We start from the raw sequence: 27,510 nt of genomic DNA on the forward strand, positions 1-27,510 counted from the left end.
ATGCTGTCCCTGTACTGGTCCCTGTCCAGCGGGGAGCTGAACGGCAGCGCGCTGCACGAGGCGGGCCTGGCCAACACCATCACCAGCTTCGTGGACAAAGGAACAGGTAACTGCCCCGTTTCACCCGCCAGCTGATGGGGCATTAAAGGGACAGTTCGCCTCTTCTGACATGAAGCTGTGTAACATCCCATATCAGCAGCATCATTTCTGAACATCTTCTTACCCCCTGCTGCGTCCTGTGAGCAGAGTTCCAGCCTCGTTTTGGTGCTGATGAAGGTAGTCCGGCTAGTTGGCTGGGGTTTAAAAAATAAAGCGTTTTGCTTCTCAGAACAATATGCGTTCAACAGAGTAATACATTTGCATCACAAAATGGTTCTCCAGGAAAAAGTCAGACCTCACAATCTCTTGGTGCTATTTTCTCTCCCTGCGTATCACTGCCTGCTGCGCAGACCGAGCAGCAAACACCGTAACAGGCGCAGCTGTCGGCAGGCGGCAGCACGGGGATAATCTGAAGTTTTTATCGTGATAACTAGCCGGACTACCTTCATCAACACCAAAACGAGGCTGGAACTCTGCTCACAGGACGCAGCAGGGGGTAAGAAGATGTTCAGAAATGATGCTGCTGATATGGGATGTTACACAGCTTCATGTCAGAAGAGGCGAACTGTCCCTTTAAAGAGGCGAACTGTCCCTTTAAGCTTCTTTTAAAGTCAGATTCCAACATTAAAGGCTTGAAAAATCCTCCAACTTCAGTGAAGAAATTATGAAACTTTACAAACAAAAATGCAGCATTAATTTGACTTTTATTCATTCTTTTTTACACCATATTTTACAAAATATTATAAATGTGACAGAAGTCACTCAAACTGTGGGGCTTTCCAGGGATATACAGACAAAAAACTTTATTTAAAGTCAAACTGTGGGGCTTTCCAGGGATATACAGACAAAAAACTTTATTTAAACTCAAAATGTGGGGCTTTCCAGGGATATACAGACAAAAAACTTTATTTAAAGTCAAAATGTGGGGCTTTCCAGGGATATACAGACAAAAAACTTTATTTAAAGTCAAACTGTGGTGCTTTCCACGGATATACAGACAAAAAACTTTATTTAAACTCAAACTGTGGTGCTTTCCAGGGATATACAGACAAAAAACAACTTTATTTAAACTTTATTTAAAGTCAAACTGTGGTGCTTTCCAGGGATATACAGACAAAAAACTTTATTTAAAGTCAAACTGTGGGGCTTTCCAGGGATATACAGACAAAAAACTTTATTTAAAGTCAAACTGTGGGGCTTTCCAGGGATATACAGACAAAAAACTTTATTTAAAGTCAAAATGTGGGGCTTTCCAGGGATATACAGACAAAAAACTTTATTTAAAGTCAAACTGTGGTGCTTTCCACGGATATACAGACAAAAAACTTTATTTAAACTCAAACTGTGGGGCTTTCCAGGGATATACAGACAAAAAACAACTTTATTTAAACTTTATTTAAAGTCAAACTGTGGTGCTTTCCAGGGATATACAGACAAAAAAACTTTATTTAAAGTCAAACTGTGGTGCTTTCCAGGGATATACAGACAAAAAAACTTTATTTAAAGTCAAACTGTGGTGCTTTCCAGGGATATACAGACAAAAAACAACTTTATTTAAAGTCAAACTGTGGTGCTTTCCACGGATATACAGAAAAAATAAACTTTATTTAAAGTCAAACTGAGGTGCTTTCCAGGGATATACAGACAAAAAACTTTATTTAAAGTCAAACTGTAGGGCTTTCCAGGGATATACAGACAAAAAAACTTTATTTAAACTCAAACTGTAGGGCTTTCCAGGGATATACAGACAAAAAAACTTTATTTAAAGTCAAACTGTAGGGCTTTCCAGGGATATACAGACAAAAAACTTTATTTAAATTCAAAGTGTGGGGCTTTCCAGGGATATACAGACATAAAAACAACTTTATTTAAACTTTATTTAAAGTCAAACTGTGGTGCTTTCCACGGATATACAGAAAAAATAAACTTTATTTAAAGTCAAACTGTGGGGCTTTCCAGGGATATACAGACAAAAAACTTTATTTAAACTCAAACTGTGGGGCTTTCCAGGGATATACAGACAAAAAAACTTTATTTAAACTCAAACTGTGGGGCTTTCCAGGGATATACAGACAAAAAACTTTATTTAAAGTCAAACTGTGGTGCTTTCCAGGGATATACAGACAAAAAACAACTTTATTTAAGCTTTATTTAAAGTCAAACTGTGGTGCTTTCCAGGGATATACAGACAAAAACTTTATTTAAACTCAAACTGTGGGGCTTTCCAGGGATATACAGACAAAAAACAACTTTATTTAAGCTTTATTTAAAGTCAAACTGTGGTGCTTTCCAGGGATATACAGACAAAAAACTTTATTTAAAGTCAAACTGTGGTGCTTTCCAGGGATATACAGACAAAAAACTTTATTTAAACTCAAACTGTTGGGCTTTCCAGGGATATACAGACAAAAAACAACTTTATTTAAACTTTATTTAAAGTCAAACTGTGGTGCTTTCCAGGGATATACAGACAAAAAACTTTATTTAAAGTCAAACTGTGGTGCTTTCCAGGGATATACAGACAAAAAACTTTATTTAAAGTCAAACTGTGGGGCTTTCCAGGGATATACAGACAAAAAACAACTTTATTTAAACTTTATTTAAAGTCAAACTGTGGTGCTTTCCAGGGATATACAGACAAAAAACTTTATTTAAAGTCAAACTGTGGGGCTTTCCAGGGATATACAGACAAAAAACTTTATTTAAACTCAAACTGTGGTGCTTTCCAGGGATATACAGAAAAAAAACAACTTTATTTAAACTTTATTTAAACTCAAACTGTGGTGCTTTCCAGGGATATACAGACAAAAAACAACTTTATTTAAACTTTATTTAAAGTCAAACTGTGGTGCTTTCCAGGGATATACAGACAAAAAACTTTATTTAAAGTCAAACTGTGGGGCTTTCCAGGGATATACAGACAAAAAACTTTATTTAAACTCAAAATGTGGGGCTTTCCAGGGATATACAGACAAAAAACTTTATTTAAAGTCAAAATGTGGGGCTTTCCAGGGATATACAGACAAAAAACTTTATTTAAAGTCAAACTGTGGTGCTTTCCACGGATATACAGACAAAAAACTTTATTTAAACTCAAACTGTGGGGCTTTCCAGGGATATACAGACAAAATACAACTTTATTTAAACTTTATTTAAAGTCAAACTGTGGTGCTTTCCAGGGATATACAGACAAAAAACTTTATTTAAAGTCAAACTGTGGTGCTTTCCAGGGATATACAGACAAAAAACTTTATTTAAAGTCAAACTGTAGGGCTTTCCAGGGATATACAGACAAAAAACTTTATTTAAACTCAAACTGTGGGGCTTTCCAGGGATATACAGACAAAAAACAACTTTATTTAAACTTTATTTAAAGTCAAACTGTGGTGCTTTCCAGGGATATACAGACAAAAAAACTTTATTTAAAGTCAAACTGTGGTGCTTTCCAGGGATATACAGACAAAAAACAACTTTATTTAAAGTCAAACTGTGGTGCTTTCCAGGGATATACAGACAAAAAAACTTTATTTAAAGTCAAACTGTGGTGCTTTCCAGGGATATACAGACAAAAAACAACTTTATTTAAAGTCAAACTGTGGTGCTTTCCAGGGATATACAGACAAAAAAACTTTATTTAAAGTCAAACTGTAGGGCTTTCCAGGGATATACAGACAAAAAAACTTTATTTAAACTCAAACTGTAGGGCTTTCCAGGGATATACAGACAAAAAAACTTTATTTAAAGTCAAACTGTGGTGCTTTCCACAGATATACAGACAAAAAACTTTATTTAAATTCAAAGTGTGGGGCTTTCCAGGGATATACAGACATAAAAACAACTTTATTTAAACTTTATTTAAAGTCAAACTGTGGTGCTTTCCACGGATATACAGAAAAAATAAACTTTATTTAAAGTCAAACTGTGGGGCTTTCCAGGGATATACAGACAAAAAACTTTATTTAAACTCAAACTGTGGGGCTTTCCAGGGATATACAGACAAAAAAACTTTATTTAAACTCAAACTGTGGGGCTTTCCAGGGATATACAGACAAAAAACTTTATTTAAAGTCAAACTGTGGTGCTTTCCAGGGATATACAGACAAAAACTTTATTTAAACTCAAACTGTGGGGCTTTCCAGGGATATACAGACAAAAAACAACTTTATTTAAGCTTTATTTAAAGTCAAACTGTGGTGCTTTCCAGGGATATACAGACAAAAAAACTTTATTTAAAGTCAAACTGTGGTGCTTTCCAGGGATATACAGACAAAAAACAACTTTATTTAAAGTCAAACTGTGGTGCTTTCCAGGGATATACAGACAAAAAAACTTTATTTAAAGTCAAACTGTGGTGCTTTCCAGGGATATACAGACAAAAAACAACTTTATTTAAAGTCAAACTGTGGTGCTTTCCAGGGATATACAGACAAAAAAACTTTATTTAAAGTCAAACTGTAGGGCTTTCCAGGGATATACAGACAAAAAAACTTTATTTAAACTCAAACTGTAGGGCTTTCCAGGGATATACAGACAAAAAAACTTTATTTAAAGTCAAACTGTGGTGCTTTCCACAGATATACAGACAAAAAACTTTATTTAAATTCAAAGTGTGGGGCTTTCCAGGGATATACAGACATAAAAACAACTTTATTTAAACTTTATTTAAAGTCAAACTGTGGTGCTTTCCACGGATATACAGAAAAAATAAACTTTATTTAAAGTCAAACTGTGGGGCTTTCCAGGGATATACAGACAAAAAACTTTATTTAAACTCAAACTGTGGGGCTTTCCAGGGATATACAGACAAAAAAACTTTATTTAAACTCAAACTGTGGGGCTTTCCAGGGATATACAGACAAAAAACTTTATTTAAAGTCAAACTGTGGTGCTTTCCAGGGATATACAGACAAAAACTTTATTTAAACTCAAACTGTGGGGCTTTCCAGGGATATACAGACAAAAAACAACTTTATTTAAGCTTTATTTAAAGTCAAACTGTGGTGCTTTCCAGGGATATACAGACAAAAAACTTTATTTAAAGTCAAAATGTGGGGCTTTCCAGGGATATACAGACAAAAAACTTTATTTAAAGTCAAACTGTGGTGCTTTCCAGGGATATACAGACAAAAAACTTTATTTAAACTCAAACTGTGGGGCTTTCCAGGGATATACAGACAAAAAACAACTTTATTTAAACTTTATTTAAAGTCAAACTGTGGTGCTTTCCAGGGATATACAGACAAAAAACTTTATTTAAAGTCAAACTGTGGTGCTTTCCAGTGATATACAGACAAAAAACTTTATTTAAAGTCAAACTGTGGTGCTTTCCAGGGATATACAGACAAAAAACAACTTTATTTAAACTTTATTTAAAGTCAAACTGTGGTGCTTTCCAGGGATATACAGACAAAAAACTTTATTTAAAGTCAAACTGTGGGGCTTTCCAGGGATATACAGACAAAAAACTTTATTTAAACTCAAACTGTGGTGCTTTCCAGGGATATACAGACAAAAAACAACTTTATTTAAACTTTATTTAAAGTCAAACTGTGGTGCTTTCCAGGGATATACAGACAAAAAACAACTTTATTTAAACTTTATTTAAAGTCAAACTGTGGTGCTTTCCAGGGATATACAGACAAAAAACTTTATTTAAAGTCAAACTGTGGGGATTTCCAGGGATATACAGACAAAAAACTTTATTTAAACTCAAACTGTGGGGCTTTCCAGGGATATACAGACAAAAGACAACTTTATTTAAACTTTATTTAAAGTCAAACTGTGGTGCTTTCCAGGGATATACAGACAAAAAAACTTTATTTAAAGTCAAACTGTGGTGCTTTCCACAGATATACAGACAAAAAACTTTATTTAAAGTCAAACTGTGGTGCTTTCCACAGATATACAGACAAAAAACTTTATTTAATTTCAAACTGTGGGGCTTTCCAGGGATATACAGAAAAAATAAACTTTATTTAAAGTCAAACTGTGGGGCTTTCCAGGGATATACAGACAAAAAACTTTATTTAAAGTCAAACTGTGGGGCTTTCCAGGGATATACAGACAAAAAATTTTATTTAAACTCAAACTGTGGTGCTTTCCAGGGATATACAGACAAAAAACTTTATTTAAACTCAAACTGTGGTGCTTTCCAGGGATATACAGACATAAAATTTATTTAAACTCAAACTGTGGTGCTTTCCAGGGATATACAGACAAAAAACTTTATTTAAAGTCAAACTGTGGTGCTTTCCAGGGATATACAGACAAAAAACTTTATTTAAAGTCAAACTGTGGGGCTTTCCAGGGATATACAGAAAAAGAACTTTATTTAAACTCAAAGTGTGGGGCTTTCCAGGGATATACAGAAAAAATAAACTTTATTTAAAGTCAAACTGTGGTGCTTTCCAGGGATATACAGACAAAAAACTTTATTTAAACTCAAACTGTAGGGCTTTCCAGGGATATACAGAAAAAATAAACTTTATTTAAAGTCAAACTGTGGGGCTTTCCAGGGATATACAGACAAAAAACTTTATTTAAACTCAAAGTGTGGTGCTTTCCAGGGATATACAGACAAAAAACTTTATTTAAATTCAAAGTGTGGTGCTTTCCAGGGATATACAGACAAAAAACTTTATTTAAACTCAAACTGTGGGGCTTTCCAGGGATATACAGACAAAAAACTTTATTTAAAGTCAAACTGTGGTGCTTTCCAGGGATATACAGACAAAAAACTTTATTTAAAGTCAAACTGTGGTGCTTTCCACGGATATACAGACAAAAAACTTTATTTAAAGTCAAACTGTAGGGCTTTCCAGGGATATACAGAAAAAATAAACTTTATTTAAAGTCAAAGTGTGGGGCTTTCCAGGGATATACAGACAAAAAACTTTATATAAACTCAAACTGTGGGGCTTTCCAGGGATATACAGACAAAAAACTTTATTTAAAGTCAAAGGACTTCATATTTGCCTGAATTTGATCCTCAAAGCATTTGGATTATCCAAAGCCTTATCCACATATTCATCAGATAAATGAAAGTTGTGAGACACGTCTGCCTGTTGCCGTCTTTAAGATGCTCTAAGACAGCTGATGTGATGTAGAGTGTGTTCATTGCTGAGTGTTAGAGGAGAGTTGATGAAGAGGAGGATCAGGTGGGCTGGAGGAGGAGGAGGAGGAGGAGGAAGGGGCTCCAGCTGCAGTCTGCAGGCCACCAGAGGAGGGCGGCGCTGGGAACTGGGCTGTGAACCGCCTGAATGTAGAAATTTTTACGATTCCAATTCCATTTTCGATTCTGCTTAACGATTCGGTTCTTTGTCGGTTCACTTATCGATTCTCATCTGGAGAAAAAGGACAACAAACAAACTTTGTTTAGTTTAGAAGTAACACGAGTCATGAGCTCACAAACCCAACAACGGTGAGGTCCACATTGGTCTATCCTGGCCTGGGTAATTTAACTCTTCCTGCTCTGGTGAAAGGAGAAGCTGGAGGTAGAGGTGAACTGGGGGTAGTACCACCAGCCTCTGGCTCTGAGCCAGTCAGGCTCTGTCTCTCATGATTTCATCTAAATGTAATGCCTGAGAAGGCATTCATTTAGCCTTAACCGTTACTAACAGCAGCTTTTACAATCAGGCAAATGCTGCTAACATGATAGGCAGTGTTTCAATTCATCCAACGGCAGCCAATCAAATCACGCTACATTGGACAGATCAGCTCAATAGATATTGAGTAATATCTATTACTCAATTTTTACTAACACAAATGGCAAATAAAGTAAACTCACTCACCGAAGCATCATCACCCGCGTTGGTGGACATGGCTGACAATCACTGTTGGCTTTTCAAATTCAAAGTCTGATTTTGATGCTGTAAAAAAATCAATTTTAGAAATTCGTATTCAAACTCTGATGGCACAGAAAAACTTCCATACCACCGCTGATAAATCACAACTGGAGCGTGTTGCTCAGGTCGTACTTTAGTTTTCTGAGTCTCCCCAGATAGTTTCATCAGGATTTACAGCATCATGTGAAAGATATCTGGACTGAAGGCGACTTTAACCTCGTTGTGATTCAGGGCCGACCCCTTCAGAGCGTTCAGGACGTCATCTGGATGCTTTCAGAGGCCGGAGGAGCAGAAGCTCAGTGGGGATGAAGCTAATATGTCAGGGAAGTCCAGTTAAAAGAGCGTTACAGTGATGGAGTCTGCTGGAGATGAGTGCATGGATGAGTTTCTCCTGGAAACCTTTAATTCTGTTGATGTTTCTGAGGTGGTAAAAAGCTGCCTTGGTGACAGCTTTGATGTGGCTGCTGAAAGTCAGATCTGAGTCTATCAACACTCCCAGGTTACCGACTCGCTCAGTGATTGTAAGGTCCCGAGTCTCAAGATATTTACCAACGCTGACCCTCTTCTCTTTGCTCCCAAACAGAATGATCTCAGTTTGGTCTTCATTTAACTGTAGAAAATTCTCTCTCATCCAGGTGTTTACTTCCTCCAGACACTGACACAGTACACTGGAAAAAATGCCCCTCCAAAAATAAGTAAAAAAACAACAAATAAAAGACGTTTTTGCTTGAAATAAGCAAAAAAATCTGCCAATGGAACTAGTGAAAATCGGCTTGTCAAGATTTCTTGAAATAAGATGTGATATTTGGGACTTTTGAGTTAAAAGTGATCTTGAAATTAGCTTAAAACATCTTCAAATGTCAAAATAAGCTTGTTTCATGTGATATATGACTCAAAACAATTTGTTTTCAAGACTTTTTCAGTTAACAAGATATTCCAGATGTATTGTTTTAAAACAAGCCCCTATATCTGGCTGAAATGGTGCTTGTTAGGCAGTTGTGTCTCATATTAAGTGTAATGAGATACTCAATGAGACAAATATACTTGGTAAGATTTAGATTTTTCCCAGTGTACGTCTGGCGCATAAAGTTGTGTATCGTCTGCATAAACTGTGATAATTGATGTTAAAATTCTGCAGTATCTGACCCAAAGGGAGCATATACAAGTTAAACAGAAGAGGTCCAAGAATGGACCCCTGGGGGACTCCACAAGTCATGGCCACTCGCTCAAATTCATAGCTGAAAGTTATCAAGACTTCCACTTTCATTCAGAAAGTCGTTGAGCTGGTTAAATACAACTTTCTCAATAATCTTGGATATAAAAGAGAGGTTAGAGACAGGTCTGTAGTTGTTCATCATAGAGGCGTCTAGAGTTCTCTTCTTTAGGAGTGGCTTAATGGCAGCTGTCTTTAGTGACTTGGGAAAAATGTCTGATGCCAGTGAGCTGTTAACTATTCGTAGGAGATCACTTTCTACTGAAGTAAAAACAGTTTTTAAAAAGTCGGATGGTATTATGTCCAGAGTGCAAGTTGTTGATTTCAGATGCCGAACTGCACTGGAAAAAATGCCCCTCCAAAAATAAGTAAAAAAACAACAAATAAAAGACGTTTTTGCTTGAAATAAACAAAAAAAATCTGCCAATGGAACTAGTGAAAATCGGCTTGTCCAGATTTCTTGAAATAAAATGTGATATTTAGGACTTTTGAGATAAAAGTGATCTTGAAATTAGCTTAAAAACCTCTTCAAATGAAAAAAAAAGCTTGTTTCATGTGAAATATGACTCAAAACAATTTGTTTTCAAGACTTTTTCAGTTAACAAGATATTCCAGATGTATTGTATTAAAACAAGTCCCTATATCTGGCTGAAATGGTGCTTGTTAGGCAGTTGTGTCTCATATTAAGTGTAATGAGATACTCAATGAGACAAATCTACTTGGTAAGATTTAGATTTTTTCCAGTGTGTTTCCTCTAGGATTTTTAAATCAACAATATTAAATTGTGACATAACGTCAGAGTTATTTCTAGCTTTTAGACACAGATTAGTTGAATGTTTTTGTCTAATTGTTTTTTATTTTTTTGGCTAAAAAAGTTGGCAAATTCGTTGCATTTCTCAGTGGAGAGGAGGTCTGGGTTTGACTGTTTAGGAGGATTTGTGAGTTTTTCAACCATAGCAAACAGAGTTGGAGAATTGTTGACATTCTTATTAATGTTTTCAGATAAATGCAGCTGTCTGGCCTTGCGCAGCTCATTGTTAGAACTACGCAGGCTTTCTTTGTACAGCTCATAGTGAATCTGAAGCTTTGTTTTCCTCCGCTTACGTTCAGCTTTCCTGCATTCTCTTTTCAGGTTTTTGACCGTAGTGCTGTTTCTCCATGGTGAAAGTGTCGCTCAGTTAATGTTTCAACCTGTGCACAAAACTTTTGTGATGTCAATATTAAAGTTTTTTTTATTGTCTGTTATCAGACAGCACAGCGACTCAGAATAACAGCAGTTAACTCGACACCTTAACCAGCCTCTGATGTTACAGATACAACCTGGCCTGATAAAATGAGCCGTTCTTACTCTGGTTGGACATTTTTCCTCTTGATTTTGCTCCTCGTTGTTTCCTCCATCAAACCAAGCTTCTACAAACGTGCGCACGTTGTGCGACGTGTGAAACAGGGCGATCGCTGAGCAGAACATGTCGGTGGGAGCTAAACGAAGCATCGAAGCAGATAATTCGCTTTTTGTAATCGAGTTATCTGAGGAGTCGGTTCAGCTCCACTTGTTTGTTTGTTTGTTCGGTCGCTGTTTGGTGGGCTCGTATGTAGTGGGCGGAGCTTATTTTTGTGCTGTAACCAGCCACCAGGGGGCAGTAAAGCTGTTGTGGCTTTACTTTTCAGCATCCTGTCGGTACTGTAGCTTGAACAGGAGGACTTTTGTGGCAGGCAGGAAGTTGAAACCAGGCTTTAATCTCTGGAACATGCCTCACACATGTATGTAGAGTTGTTTATTTATTCTCGTGCACGTCTGTGAGCGCTGCTGTGTGTTCCTAACATCTGGTGATGTACGTCTTTGGCAGGGCAAATAAACAGTCCTCCCGGCCCCCCCAGTGTAGGGTTGTTTTTATGGTGTAAAACTGTTTAAAACATTGTTTAAATGACCAGAGTTTAGTGTTTCTGCTGCTGCTGAAGGTTTACATTTGCAGCACTTAATGTACTTTTAATTTGGGCTTTATTTGTTCAGTGAGTCCTCAGCACCTCGTCCACATGCTGAGAGGACCCGGCACACCTCACCCTTCTCTTTTTTGGACCTTCTTTCTCTTAATTTGTCCTTTTTTTCAGGCTTCCTTCCCTTCTTTGTTTTTTTTTTAACTTCCACTTCCCCTTTTTCTCTCTTTCTTTCACTTATTTTTCAAACATATGGCTGGTTTTACCTCCTGAGGGTCCCTGAAATGTTCTTGTTGGACCCTTTATGACCTCCACTTCAGGAACTTAAGGCCTCATTCATAAAATATGAACTGGAACTGTGGATCAGTTTTGTATCCCGTCATTCTCGCCCATATATGGCCAGTTATACACAAAATAAATACACCTTCTGTCAAAGCTAAAGCTCACATATCAGAACATAAAAAAAATGAAAGATCAGATGATCCTCAGCAGGTGTTAAACTCACTAAATCCAACACACATCACACTGTCTCATTGGCTGTGTTACGCATACTACTTACTTCCATACTTAAGATTAAGATCAGATTTATTGGTCATGCATACACACGAAATTTGTCCTCCGCTTTTAACCCATCCAGGTTGGCACCTGTTGACACACACATGCACGTGCACAGGGTCACACACTCAGAGACAGATGCCAACCTGGAGCGGTGGGCAGCCATTCAGCGCCTGGGGAGCATGGGGGTGCAGTGCCTTACTCAAGGGGAACTCACCCGTGACAAGGAGGTGGACTGACACCCCTCCAGCTATCAGTTCCACCAATGCTTTTGAGTGGCCAGAGTGGGAATCAAACCACTAACCTGCCGGTTATTGGATGACTGACTCTAACCACTGAGCCATGGCCACTACATACTACATACTTCCATACTGCATACTACATACTGCATACTCATCGATCAAACAGTATGCAGAGCGTTTACCCACAATGCATTTCGCTCCTGCCCGAGCCGAAATCAGCCGGCCTGAAGCTGATTTCTCTTAAGCTCTAAACTCTGTAAACTTTAGCAACATTTGAAACATTTTCAGGTGAGAAAGTAGTCGTTTAGATCCCCAACGTGTTGAAAACCTGACAAAATACCGGCTGTTTACAATTTTGTTCCCACGAATTCGGCGCTACTAAAGCTAGCCGTAGTGAGCTAACGCACTTCCTGTTATTTTCACAAAATAAAATACCCGTTACCTTTTATCATAGGGAAAGCCATTACCATACAATTGGTGCTTTTGTTTTGAAAACAGGAAGTGAACCTACCCTTGTTGTAGCTAGCTTGAAACTGCCGTTTTGACAGGAAATGACGATCGGCGACGTCACGTTACGTTGCATCTTGGGTAGTTTGAGTATGAGTAGTAACCTCATGATGCATACCCAACATTTAGGAGAATCTAGTTTGCATCCGGGAACTTCTGCTTACTCAAACTCACATACTAACTCAGAAAGTTAGTAGGAGTAGTAGGAGTAGTATGCGGATTGGAACACAGTTATTTACGGAACAGAAACTGAGACAAAACACAGAAGCAGTGAGTGAGAAACTAAGTGAACCCCTGATCAAGGTGCCCAGGTCCTGTGGCTGCAGAACCAGCCCAGATCATCAGCCCTCCACCACCGTGCTTGACAGCTGGTGTGAGGTGTTTGTGCTGATATGCTGTGTTTGGTTTCCTCCAAACGTGCTGCTGTGCATTATGAGCAAACATCTTCACTTTGGTCTGGTCTGTCCAAAGGACATTGTTCCAGAAGTCTTGTGGTTTGTTTAGATGCAGCTTTGCAAACCTAAGCTGTGCTGCCATGTTCTTTTTAGAGAGATGTAGCTCTTGGGTTTCTGACCTTGGGGTGACCTTTAACCTTTAACATGCTAACTGAGGCCTGCAGAGTCTGAGATGTAGCTCTTGGGTTTCTGACCTTGGGGTGACCTTTAACCTTTAACATGCTAACTGAGGCCCACAGAGTCTGAGATGTAGCTCTTGGGTTTCTGACCTCGGGGTGACCTTTAACCTTTAACATGCTGACTGAGGCCCACAGAGTCTGAGATGTAGCTCTTGGGTTTCTGACCTTGGGGTGACCTTTAACCTTTAACATGCTGACTGAGGCCCGCAGAGTCTGAGATGTAGCTCTTTGGTCCAAAGATGGCGTGTTTGGTCCAAAGATGGCGTGTTTGGTGGCGTCTTTGGTCCAAAGATGGCGTGTTTGGTCCAAAGATGGCGTGTTTGGTGGCGTGTTTGGTCCAAAGATGGCGTGTTTGGTGGCGTCTTTGGTCCAAAGATGGCGTGTTTGATGGCGTGTTTGGTCCAAAGATGGCGTGTTTGGTGGCGTGTTTGGTCCAAAGATGGCGTGTTTGGTGGCGTCTTTGGTCCAAAGATGGCGTGTTTGGTCCAAAGATGGCGTGTTTGGTGGCGTCTTTGGTCCAAAGATGGCGTGTTTGATGGCGTGTTTGGTCCAAAGATGGCGTGTTTGGTGGCGTGTTTGGTCCAAAGATGGCGTGATAGTCCAAAGATGGCGTGTTTGGTCCAAAGATGGCGTGTTTGGTGGCGTCTTTGGTCCAAAGATGGCGTGTTTGGTCCAAAGATGGCGTGTTTGGTGGCGTCTTTGGTCCAAAGATGGCGTGTTTGGTGGCGTGTTTGGTCCAAAGATGGCGTGTTTGGTCCAAAGATGGCGTGTTTGGTGGCGTCTTTGGTCCAAAGATGGCGTGTTTGGTCCAAAGATGGCGTGTTTGGTGGCGTCTTTGGTCCAAAGATTGCGTGTTTGGTGGCGTCTTTGGTCCAAAGATTGGGTGTTTGGTCCAAAGATGGCGTGTCTGGTCCAAAGATGGCGTGTTTGGTCCAAAGATGGCGTGTTTGGTCCAAAGATGGCATGTTTGGTGGCGTCTCTGGTTCAAAGATGGCGTGTTTGGTGGCGTGTTTGGTGGCGTGTTTGGTCCAAAGATGGCGTGTTTGGTCCAAAGATGGCGTGATAGTCCAAAGATGGCGTGTTTGGTCCAAAGATGGCGTGTTTGGTGGCGTCTTTGGTCCAAAGATGGCGTGTTTGGTGGCGTCTTTGGTCCAAAGATGGCGTGTTTGGTGGCGTCTTTGGTCCAAAGATGGCGTGTTTGATGGCGTGTTTGGTCCAAAGATGGCGTGTTTGGTCCAAAGATGGCGTGTTTGGTGGCGTCTTTGGTCCAAAGATGGCGTGTTTGGTGGCGTCTTTGGTCCAAAGATGGCGTGTTTGGTCCAAAGATGGCGTGTTTGGTGGCGTGTTTGGTCCAAAGATGGCGTGTCTGGTCCAAAGATGGCGTGTTTGGTCCAAAGATGGCGTGTTTGGTCCAAAGATGGCGTGTTTGGTCCAAAGATGGCATGTTTGGTGGCGTGTTTGGTCCAAAGATGGCGTGTCTGGTCCAAAGATGGCATGTTTGGTGGCGTGTTTGGTCCAAAGATGGCGTGTCTGGTCCAAAGATGGCGTGTTTGGTCCAAAGATGGCGTGTTTGGTGGCGTGTTTGGTCCAAAGATGGCGTGTTTGTGTGCGGTATCGGTGGTTAGTTTCCTCTGCAGCCCATGCTGCCTGCTGTCTGTCTGCAGTGAGGAGCAGCAGATCTGTAATAACAGGCCTGCTCACAGTCAGATGTGGTCTCCCTGTCTGGTTCTAATGTACTTTGCAATGCATGCTACGGTGTCGTGAGAAGAAACGAGTGTTTCCAATCGTCTCTGTGAGGACCACAGTGAGTCTCAGCGTATCGGGAGGAAAGTGAGGACTGTTTCAGGGTTCAGACTCGGTTTTTGGGGTTCGGGTTAGAATCAGGTTTCAGTTTTGGATAAAGGGCCTAAAGATGTAATAAGTGAGAGAGGGGTCCCCATAATGATACAATTAAAAACATGTGTGTTTGTTTTAAGAGATTTCTTTGCTGGATTTAATTTGAATGTGAAACTTTGCTGGTTTCCCTCCCTGAAAACCAAAGAAAACATCACACACCGCTGAGTGTGGGTGAGGGTGCATACCGCTTTATGGGAGATGTGGGGACCCAGACTTACTAAAAGAGATCAAAATGTAAAATAATTCTTTCAGTTCACTGTTGTTGCATCATAAGAAAAGGGAAAAACCTAACAAAGCCAGTGGATTCAGGTATTATTTATTAAATTATAAGAATATCTGTGGGATCAAACTTTAAATTGCATGAATTAACCCTCAGAGGCCAGTTCGTTGCCCCTATTTTCATGTCACTTCTGTAATTTAGATAGATAGATACTTTATTGATCCCGAAGGAAATTCAAGCATCCAGTAGCAACCATAATAATAAAGAAATAAAAATGTTTATACAATTATAAAACACTTTGAAAACAATTAAGAATTTAAAAAACAGTTTAAAAATACAAAGTGACCAGTGAAATAAAACAAATTTCTTCATTCACAAACAAACAAACACTTCACAGTTAAATTCTATCGTCTGCATTTAATCTGATTGTTATTCTCTTAATTAAATAATCATTTTAAGTCCCGTTTCGTTGGTCGGGTCGCGGGGGGGCGGAGCCTATCCCAGCGGTCATAGGGCGGGAGGCGGGGGGGCACAGGGATGTGGGGACCCAGACTTATTCACAGAGATGTGGGGACTCGATATCTAATGCATATCATTGTTTTTATTTGAAAAATGGTACGTCTCCGAGCAGCAAATGTTAGGCAGCGTACTGTCCCTTTAAGTGATGTGTGTGTATGTTAGCATCGTTCTGCACATAGAAAGATATTTAAATTCTTTAAAAAAGTAAAGTTAACCCTTTAAGCGCCACCAGACTGCATGAAAAAGGTCACATAACGCATCGAATCAGTTTCTACTCACTACAACGAGATGGCAGACGCGTTTTACTTGAATTACACCCTGAATTAAGGTGTCTTCATATTCAAATGTTGGGGTCAATGAAAGGCTGTTTTTATGAGGATAAAATGAGAGAAAAACATGAAAAAGAAAGAAACTCTGTATCTGACTCTGTTTCTGACTGTTTCTGACTGTATCTGACTGTTTATAACTGTTTCTGACTGTTTCTGACTCTGTTTCTGACTCTGTTTCTGACTGTTTCTGACTGTATCTGACTGTTTATAACTGTTTCTGACTGTTTATGACTCTGTTTCTGACTGTTTCTGACTGTTTCTGACTGTTTCTGACTGTATCTGACTGTTTCTGACTGTTTCTGACTGTTTCTGATTCTGTTTCTGACTGTTTCTGACTGTTTCTGACTCTGTATCTGACTCTGTTTCCGACTCTGTTTCTGACTCTGTTTCTGACTCTGTTTCTGACTGTTTCTGACTGTTTCTGACTCTGTTTCTGACTGTTTCTGACTGTTTCTGACTCTGTTTCTGACTCTGTTTCTGACTCTGTTTCTGACTGTTTCTGATTCTGTTTCTGACTGTTTCTGACTCTGTATCTGACTCTGTTTCTGACTGTTACTGACTGTTTCTGACTGTTTCTGACTGTTTCTGACACTGTTTCTGACTGTTTCTGATTCTGTTTCTGACTGTTACTGACTGTTTCTGACTGTTACTGACTGTTTCTGACTCTGTTTCTGATTGTTACTGACTGTTACTGACTGTTTCTGACTGTTTCTGACTCTGTTTCTGATTGTTACTGACTGTTTCTGACTGTTTCTGACTGTTTCTGACTCTGTTTCTGACTGTTTCTGACAGTTTCTGATTCTGTTTCTGACTCTGTTTCTGACTGTTTCTGACTTTGTTTCTGACTTTCCGTCTGTTTCTGACTGTTTCTGACTCTGTTTCTGACTGTTTCTGTCATGTTTCTGACTCTGTTTCTGACTGTTTCTGACTGTTTCTGACTTTGTTTCTGACTTTCCGTCTGTTTCTGACTCTGTTTCTGACTGTTTCTGACTCTGTTTCTGACTCTGTTTCTGACTGTTTCTGACTCTGTTTCTGACTGTTTCTGACTGTTTCTGACTGTTTCTGACTGTTTCTGTCATGTTTCTGACTGTATCTGACTGTTTCTGACTGTTTCTGACCGTTTCTGTCATGTTTCTGACTGTTTTTGACTGTTTCTGACTGCTACTGACTGTTTCTGACTGTTACTCATTGTTTCTGACTGTTTCTGATTCTGTTTCTGACTGTTTCTGACTGTTTCTGTCATGTTTCTGACTGTTTCTGACTCTGTTTCTGTTACTGACTGTTTCCGACTGTTTTTGTCATGTTACTGACTGTTTCTGACTGTTTCTGACTTTGTTTCTGACTGTTACTGACTGTTTCTGACTGTTACTGACTGTTTCTGTCATGTTTCTGACTGTTTCTGACTCTGTTTCTGTTACTGACTGTTTCCGACTGTTTTTGTCATGTTGCTGACTGTTTCTGACTGTTTCTGACTTTGTTTCTGACTGTTACTGACTGTTTCTGACTGTTTCTGACTGTTACTGACTGTTTCTGACTGTTTCTGACTCTGTTTCTGACTGTTTCTGACTGTTACTGACTGTTTCTGACTGTTACTGACTGTTACTGACTGTTTCTGACTGTTTCTGACTCTGTTTCTGACTGTATCTGACTGTTACTGACTGTTACTGACTCTTTTTCTGACTGTTTCTGACTGTTACTGACTGTTTCTGACTGTTTTTGACTGTTTCTGACTGTATCTGACTGTTTCTGACTGTTTCTGACTGTTTCTGACTGTTTCTGACTGTTTCTGACTCTGTTTCTGAATGTCACTGACTGTTTCTGACTGTATCTGACTGTTTCTGACTGTTTTTGACTGTTTCTGACTGTTACTGACTGTTTCTGACTGTTTCTGACTCTGTTTCTGACTGTTACTGACTGTTACTGACTGTTTCTGACTGTTTCTGACTCTGTTTCTGACTGTTACTGACTGTTTCTGACTGTTACTGACTGTTTCTGACTCTGTTTCTGACTGTTTCTGAATTTTTCTGACTCTGTTTCTGACTGTTTCTGACTGTTTCTGATTGTTTCTGACTCTGTTTCTGACTGTTTCTGACTGTATCTGACTGTTACTGACTCTGTTTCTGACTGTTACTGACTGTTTCTGACTGTTACTGACTGTTACTGACTCTGTTTCTGACTGTTACTGACTGTTTCTGACTGTTACTGACTGTTTCTGACTGTTACTGACTGTTACTGACTGTTTCTGACTGTTTCTGACTGTTTCTGACTCTGTTTCTGACTGTTTCTGACAGTTTCTGATTCTGTTTCTGACTCTGTTTCTGACTGTTTCTGACTTTGTTTCTGACTTTCCGTCTGTTTCTGACTGTTTCTGACTCTGTTTCTGACTGTTTCTGACTCTGTTTCTGACTGTTTCTGACTGTTTCTGTCATGTTTCTGACTCTGTTTCTGACTGTTTCTGACTGTTTCTGACTTTGTTTCTGACTTTCCGTCTGTTTCTGACTCTGTTTCTGACTGTTTCTGACTCTGTTTCTGACTCTGTTTCTGACTGTTTCTGACTCTGTTTCTGACTGTTTCTGACTGTTTCTGACTGTTTCTGACTGTTTCTGTCATGTTTCTGACTGTATCTGACTGTTTCTGACTGTTTCTGACTGTTTCTGTCATGTTTCTGACTGTTTTTGACTGTTTCTGACTGCTACTGACTGTTTCTGACTGTTACTCATTGTTTCTGACTGTTTCTGATTCTTTTTCTGACTGTTTCTGACTGTTTCTGTCATGTTTCTGACTGTTTCTGACTCTGTTTCTGTTACTGACGGTTTCCGACTGTTTTTGTCATGTTACTGACTGTTTCTGACTGTTTCTGACTTTGTTTCTGACTGTTACTGACTGTTTCTGACTGTTACTGACTGTTTCTGTCATGTTTCTGACTGTTTCTGACTCTGTTTCTGACTCTGTTTCTGACTGTTTCTGACTCTGTTTCTGACTGTTTCTGACTGTTTCTGACTGTTTCTGACTGTTTCTGTCATGTTTCTGACTGTATCTGACTGTTTCTGACTGTTTCTGACTGTTTCTGTCATGTTTCTGACTGTTTTTGACTGTTTCTGACTGCTACTGACTGTTTCTGACTGTTACTCATTGTTTCTGACTGTTTCTGATTCTGTTTCTGACTGTTTCTGACTGTTTCTGTCATGTTTCTGACTGTTTCTGACTCTGTTTCTGTTACTGACTGTTTCCGACTGTTTTTGTCATGTTACTGACTGTTTCTGACTGTTTCTGACTTTGTTTCTGACTGTTACTGACTGTTTCTGACTGTTACTGACTGTTTCTGTCATGTTTCTGACTGTTTCTGACTCTGTTTCTGTTACTGACTGTTTCCGACTGTTTTTGTCATGTTGCTGACTGTTTCTGACTGTTTCTGACTTTGTTTCTGACTGTTACTGACTGTTTCTGACTGTTTCTGACTGTTACTGACTGTTTCTGACTGTTTCTGACTCTGTTTCTGACTGTTTCTGACTGTTACTGACTGTTTCTGACTGTTACTGACTGTTACTGACTGTTTCTGACTGTTTCTGATTGTTTCTGACTCTGTTTCTGACTGTATCTGACTGTTACTGACTGTTACTGACTCTTTTTCTGACTGTTTCTGACTGTTACTGACTGTTTCTGACTGTTTTTGACTGTTTCTGACTGTATCTGACTGTTTCTGACTGTTTCTGACTGTTTCTGACTGTTTCTGACTCTGTTTCTGAATGTCACTGACTGTTTCTGACTGTATCTGACTGTTTCTGACTGTTTTTGACTGTTTCTGACTGTTACTGACTGTTTCTGACTGTTTCTGACTCTGTTTCTGACTGTTACTGACTGTTACTGACTGTTTCTGACTGTTTCTGACTCTGTTTCTGACTGTTACTGACTGTTTCTGACTGTTACTGACTGTTTCTGACTCTGTTTCTGACTGTTTCTGAATTTTTCTGACTCTGTTTCTGACTGTTTCTGACTGTTTCTGATTGTTTCTGACTCTGTTTCTGACTGTTTCTGACTGTATCTGACTGTTACTGACTCTGTTTCTGACTGTTACTGACTGTTTCTGACTGTTACTGACTGTTACTGACTCTGTTTCTGACTGTTACTGACTGTTTCTGACTGTTACTGACTGTTTCTGACTGTTACTGACTGTTACTGACTGTTTCTGACTGTTTCTGACTGTTTCTGACTCTGTTTCTGACTGTTTCTGACAGTTTCTGATTCTGTTTCTGACTCTGTTTCTGACTGTTTCTGACTTTGTTTCTGACTTTCCGTCTGTTTCTGACTCTGTTTCTGACTGTTTCTGACTGTTTCTGACTGTTTCTGACTGTTTCTGTCATGTTTCTGACTGTATCTGACTGTTTCTGACTGTTTCTGACTGTTTCTGTCATGTTTCTGACTGTTTTTGACTGTTTCTGACTGCTACTGACTGTTTCTGACTGTTACTCATTGTTTCTGACTGTTTCTGATTCTGTTTCTGACTGTTTCTGACTGTTTCTGTCATGTTTCTGACTGTTTCTGACTCTGTTTCTGTTACTGACTGTTTCCGACTGTTTTTGTCATGTTACTGACTGTTTCTGACTGTTTCTGACTTTGTTTCTGACTGTTACTGACTGTTTCTGACTGTTACTGACTGTTTCTGTCATGTTTCTGACTGTTTCTGACTCTGTTTCTGTTACTGACTGTTTCCGACTGTTTTTGTCATGTTGCTGACTGTTTCTGACTGTTTCTGACTTTGTTTCTGACTGTTACTGACTGTTTCTGACTGTTTCTGACTGTTACTGACTGTTTCTGACTGTTTCTGACTCTGTTTCTGACTGTTTCTGACTGTTACTGACTGTTTCTGACTGTTACTGACTGTTACTGACTGTTTCTGACTGTTTCTGACTCTGTTTCTGACTGTATCTGACTGTTACTGACTGTTACTGACTCTTTTTCTGACTGTTTCTGACTGTTACTGACTGTTTCTGACTGTTTTTGACTGTTTCTGACTGTATCTGACTGTTTCTGACTGTTTCTGACTGTTTCTGACTGTTTCTGACTCTGTTTCTGAATGTCACTGACTGTTTCTGACTGTATCTGACTGTTTCTGACTGTTTTTGACTGTTTCTGACTGTTACTGACTGTTTCTGACTGTTTCTGACTCTGTTTCTGACTGTTACTGACTGTTACTGACTGTTTCTGACTCTGTTTCTGACTGTTACTGACTGTTTCTGACTGTTACTGACTGTTTCTGACTCTGTTTCTGACTGTTTCTGAATTTTTCTGACTCTGTTTCTGACTGTTTCTGACTGTTTCTGATTGTTTCTGACTCTGTTTCTGACTGTTTCTGACTGTATCTGACTGTTACTGACTCTGTTTCTGACTGTTACTGACTGTTTCTGACTGTTACTGACTGTTACTGACTCTGTTTCTGACTGTTACTGACTGTTTCTGACTGTTACTGACTGTTTCTGACTGTTACTGACTGTTACTGACTGTTTCTGACTGTTTCTGACTGTTTCTGACTCTGTTTCTGACTGTTTCTGACAGTTTCTGATTCTGTTTCTGACTCTGTTTCTGACTGTTTCTGACTTTGTTTCTGACTTTCCGTCTGTTTCTGACTGTTTCTGACTCTGTTTCTGACTGTTTCTGACTCTGTTTTTGACTGTTTCTGACTGTTTCTGTCATGTTTCTGACTCTGTTTCTGACTGTTTCTGACTGTTTCTGACTTTGTTTCTGACTTTCCGTCTGTTTCTGACTGTTTCTGACTCTGTTTCTGACTGTTTCTGACTCTGTTTCTGACTGTTTCTGACTGTTTCTGACTGTTTCTGTCATGTTTCTGACTCTGTTTCTGACTGTTTCTGACTTTGTTTCTGACTTTCCGTCTGTTTCTGACTCTGTTTCTGACTGTTTCTGACTCTGTTTCTGACTCTGTTTCTGACTGTTTCTGACTCTGTTTCTGACTGTTTCTGACTGTTTCTGACTGTTTCTGACTGTTTCTGTCATGTTTCTGACTGTATCTGACTGTTTCTGACTGTTTCTGACCGTTTCTGTCATGTTTCTGACTGTTTTTGACTGTTTCTGACTGCTACTGACTGTTTCTGACTGTTACTCATTGTTTCTGACTGTTTCTGATTCTGTTTCTGACTGTTTCTGACTGTTTCTGTCATGTTTCTGACTGTTTCTGACTCTGTTTCTGTTACTGACTGTTTCCGACTGTTTTTGTCATGTTACTGACTGTTTCTGACTGTTTCTGACTTTGTTTCTGACTGTTACTGACTGTTTCTGACTGTTACTGACTGTTTCTGTCATGTTTCTGACTGTTTCTGACTCTGTTTCTGTTACTGACTGTTTCCGACTGTTTTTGTCATGTTGCTGACTGTTTCTGACTGTTTCTGACTTTGTTTCTGACTGTTACTGACTGTTTCTGACTGTTTCTGACTGTTACTGACTGTTTCTGACTGTTTCTGACTCTGTTTCTGACTGTTTCTGACTGTTACTGACTGTTTCTGACTGTTACTGACTGTTTCTGACTGTTTCTGACTCTGTTTCTGACTGTATCTGACTGTTACTGACTGTTACTGACTCTTTTTCTGACTGTTTCTGACTGTTACTGACTGTTTCTGACTGTTTTTGACTGTTTCTGACTGTATCTGACTGTTTCTGACTGTTTCTGACTGTTTCTGACTGTTTTTGACTCTGTTTCTGAATGTCACTGACTGTTTCTGACTGTATCTGACTGTTTCTGACTGTTTTTGACTGTTTCTGACTGTTACTGACTGTTTCTGACTGTTTCTGACTCTGTTTCTGACTGTTACTGACTGTTACTGACTGTTTCTGACTGTTTCTGACTCTGTTTCTGACTGTTACTGACTGTTTCTGACTGTTACTGACTGTTTCTGACTCTGTTTCTGACTGTTTCTGAATTTTTCTGACTCTGTTTCTGACTGTTTCTGACTGTTTCTGATTGTTTCTGACTCTGTTTCTGACTGTTTCTGACTGTATCTGACTGTTACTGACTCTGTTTCTGACTGTTACTGACTGTTTCTGACTGTTACTGACTGTTACTGACTCTGTTTCTGACTGTTACTGACTGTTTCTGACTGTTACTGACTGTTTCTGACTGTTACTGACTGTTACTGACTGTTTCTGACTGTTTCTGACTGTTTCTGACTCTGTTTCTGACTGTTTCTGACAGTTTCTGATTCTGTTTCTGACTCTGTTTCTGACTGTTTCTGACTTTGTTTCTGACTTTCCGTCTGTTTCTGACTGTTTCTGACTCTGTTTCTGACTGTTTCTGACTCTGTTTCTGACTGTTTCTGACTGTTTCTGTCATGTTTCTGACTCTGTTTCTGACTGTTTCTGACTGTTTCTGACTTTGTTTCTGACTTTCCGTCTGTTTCTGACTCTGTTTCTGACTGTTTCTGACTCTGTTTCTGACTCTGTTTCTGACTGTTTCTGACTGTTTCTGACTGTTTCTGACTGTTTCTGACTGTTTCTGTCATGTTTCTGACTGTATCTGACTGTTTCTGACTGTTTCTGACTGTTTCTGTCATGTTTCTGACTGTTTTTGACTGTTTCTGACTGCTACTGACTGTTTCTGACTGTTACTCATTGTTTCTGACTGTTTCTGATTCTGTTTCTGACTGTTTCTGACTGTTTCTGTCATGTTTCTGACTGTTTCTGACTCTGTTTCTGTTACTGACTGTTTCCGACTGTTTTTGTCATGTTACTGACTGTTTCTGACTGTTTCTGACTTTGTTTCTGACTGTTACTGACTGTTTCTGACTGTTACTGACTGTTTCTGTCATGTTTCTGACTGTTTCTGACTCTGTTTCTGTTACTGACTGTTTCCGACTGTTTTTGTCATGTTGCTGACTGTTTCTGACTGTTTCTGACTTTGTTTCTGACTGTTACTGACTGTTTCTGACTGTTTCTGACTGTTACTGACTGTTTCTGACTGTTTCTGACTCTGTTTCTGACTGTTTCTGACTGTTACTGACTGTTTCTGACTGTTACTGACTGTTACTGACTGTTTCTGACTGTTTCTGACTCTGTTTCTGACTGTATCTGACTGTTACTGACTGTTACTGACTCTTTTTCTGACTGTTTCTGACTGTTACTGACTGTTTCTGACTGTTTTTGACTGTTTCTGACTGTATCTGACTGTTTCTGACTGTTTCTGACTGTTTCTGACTGTTTCTGACTCTGTTTCTGAATGTCACTGACTGTTTCTGACTGTATCTGACTGTTTCTGACTGTTTTTGACTGTTTCTGACTGTTACTGACTGTTTCTGACTGTTTCTGACTCTGTTTCTGACTGTTACTGACTGTTACTGACTGTTTCTGACTGTTTCTGACTCTGTTTCTGACTGTTACTGACTGTTTCTGACTGTTACTGACTGTTTCTGACTCTGTTTCTGACTGTTTCTGAATTTTTCTGACTCTGTTTCTGACTGTTTCTGACTGTTTCTGATTGTTTCTGACTCTGTTTCTGACTGTTTCTGACTGTATCTGACTGTTACTGACTCTGTTTCTGACTGTTACTGACTGTTTCTGACTGTTACTGACTGTTACTGACTCTGTTTCTGACTGTTACTGACTGTTTCTGACTGTTACTGACTGTTTCTGACTGTTACTGACTGTTACTGACTGTTTCTGACTGTTTCTGACTCTGTTTCTGACTGTATCTGACTGTTACTGACTGTTACTGACTCTTTTTCTGACTGTTTCTGACTGTTTCTGACTGTTACTGACTGTTTCTGACTGTTTTTGACTGTTTCTGACTGTATCTGACTGTTTCTGACTGTTTCTGACTCTGTATCTGACTGTTACTGACTCTGTTTCTGACTGTTACTGACTGTTTCTGACTGTTACTGACTGTTACTGACTCTGTTTCTGACTGTTTTTGACTGTTTCTGACTGTTACTGACTGTTTCTGACTCTGTTTCTGACTGTTACTGACTGTTACTGACTGTTTCTGACTGTTTCTGACTGTTACTGACTGTTTCTGACTGTTTCTGACTCTGTTTCTGACTGTTACTGACTGTTTCTGACTGTTACTGACTGTTTCTGACTCTGTTTCTGAATGTCACTGACTGTTTCTGACTGTATCTGACTGTTTCTGACTGTTTTTGACTGTTTCTGACTGTTACTGACTGTTTCTGACTCTGTTTCTGACTCTGTTCCTGACTCTGTTTCTGACTCTGTTTCTGACTGTTTCTGACTCTGTTTCTGACTGTTTCTGACTGTTTCTGACTCTGTTTCTGAATGTCACTGACTGTTTCTGACTGTATCTGACTGTTTCTGACTGTTTTTGACTGTTACTGACTGTTTCTGACTGTTTCTGACTGTTTCTGACTGTTACTGACTGTTTCTGACTGTTTCTGACTCTGTTACTGACTGTTACTGACTGTTACTGACTGTTTCTGACTGTTACTGACTGTTTCTGACTGTTACTGACTGTTTCTGACTCTGTTTCTGACTGTTTCTGACTCTGTTCCTGACTTTTACTGACTGTTTCTAATAATAATAATAATAAATTTTATTTTTAAAGAGGCGCCTTTCTGGACACTCAAGGTCACCTTACAAAGTGGATAAAAAACATCAAAATAAAACACATCAATATTAAAAGAAGTAAAACACCAGTAATCAATAAAACACAGAAAATCATTTACAACAAAAAAAGGGGGCAGGGAATTGTGTCAGATGGAATAGGCAGTTTTAAACAGATGAGTTTTGAGTTGCGATTTGAAATGGGGGAGTGTGTCTGTGTTTCTGAGCAGGGGAGGTAGAGAGTTCCAGAGGCGGGGGGCAGAGCGGCTGAATGAAAATGAGACTGAGACTGCCAGTGGTCCTCAGTGGATGTTCACTCGTTACAGTTTAGGAATTTAAAGAAATTTGAATTTTTTTCTTTTTAAATTTTTAAATTTACTGACTGTTTCTGACTGTTTCTGACTCTGTTTCCTCCCCGGCAGATGAGCCGGGGCCTCTGCTGCGACGTCAGAGGTATCTATTCAACATCAGCTCCCTGGACCGGGACGGGCTCCTGGGGGCCGAGCTGCGCATCCTGAGGAAGCGCCTGTCTGACCCCCGCAGAGGAGGCCGGCCGCCCTGCCTGAAGCTGTTCACCTGCACCGCGGAGAAGCAGAAGCCGGCTCTGCTGCAGACCAGGACCGTGGAGGACCTGCTCAGCGGGTCCAAGTGGGAAGTGTTCGACATATTTAAGGCGTTCAGGAGCCTGAAGAAGCAGCGCTCCCAGCAGCTGTGCTTCGAGCTGGAGGCCCCGGAGCCGAGGGGCGGCCGCCCCGCCGACCTGCGCCCGCTGGGCTTCTCCCGGGCCGGCCGGACCAACAAGGAGAAGGCCTTCCTCTTGGCCTTCGGGAAGAGCAAGAAGCGAGACCTCTTCTACAACGAGATCAAAGCGCGCTCGGGTCACGACAACAAAACCGTCTACGAGTACCTGTTCACCCAGCGCCGCACGCGCCGGGCACCCGCGGCCCGCGGGGCCAAGAAGGCCGCGCAGCCGCCCCCGCCGTCCTTCCCCCAGCACCAGGCCGCCAAGGCCCGGCCGCGCTGCCACCGCCGCCGCCTCCACGTCAACTTCAAGGAGATGGGCTGGGACGACTGGATCATCGCGCCGCTGGAGTACGACGCCTACCACTGCGACGGCGCCTGCGACTTCCCCATCCGCTCGCACCTGGAGCCCACCAACCACGCCATCATCCAGACGCTGATCAACTCCATGGACCCGGAGCTGACCCCGCCCACCTGCTGCGTGCCCACCCGCCTCAGCCCCATCAGCATCCTCTACATCGACTCCGCCAACAACGTCGTCTACAAGCAGTACGAGGACATGGTGGTGGAGTCCTGCGGGTGCAGGTAGCCAAAGCCGGAAGAACGGCGCCCGCTTTTTCCCGCTTTGGGGAACGACTCGTCCGTTGACTTTATCACTGAATCTGTAACTGGAGGATCGACGGTGACCAAAGAAGCTGGTGTTTCAGACACTGAGTGGGCTGTCAGCCGGCATACCAGCGACCAGGGGCGGTTTTAGGATCTGGTCTTTAGGGGGGCCCGGCCCCCAGTGCTCACAGAAGCACATTATTTCTCACTAATTGAGGCGAACTAGTACTGTTGTGGCCATTTATGTTTTCTTAGTCATGGGTTCTATCGGTTTGGTTTTCTTTGGGATATTGGAATGTACTTTGGTTGATTTGGAGTCAAGTTCTGGGGTTCATTTTGTACTTGAGATTGTTTAAATTATTTCTGTGACTTTTGGACAGATTAAGAACACACCGGGGGCTTTTTTTTGTTGGTCAAATGTCCGGTGTGAGGACGGGAGGTGGTGGTGGAATGATTTTTTTACCACTTTCAGATCTTATTCATTTCAAATAAGTTAACTTTCGTTTTCATCTAAATCGTAAGAATTTTTTGTTATTGTTTTGTTCATATTTTTTGTTGGTAAAAGAAAAAATAAACTACATAAATTTTAACAACTGAAGTGCGAGCAAGAAC

At 40.3% G+C, this 27,510-nt stretch overlaps 1 protein-coding gene across 1 annotated transcript; it reads left to right on the forward strand.

Annotated features, from left to right (window-relative positions):
- Positions 1-26,881, forward strand: gdf5 (growth differentiation factor 5). Its single transcript, XM_075460020.1, has 2 exons — positions 1-106; positions 25,974-26,881. Exons 1-2 carry the CDS (start codon positions 1-3, stop codon positions 26,879-26,881), a joined length of 1,014 nt encoding a protein of 337 aa, XP_075316135.1.
- Positions 26,882-27,510: the final 629 nt, after the last annotated feature.

Source organism: Odontesthes bonariensis, chromosome 3, assembly GCF_027942865.1.
Source record: "Odontesthes bonariensis isolate fOdoBon6 chromosome 3, fOdoBon6.hap1, whole genome shotgun sequence".
NCBI classification, from domain to species: Eukaryota; Metazoa; Chordata; class Actinopteri; order Atheriniformes; family Atherinopsidae; genus Odontesthes; species Odontesthes bonariensis.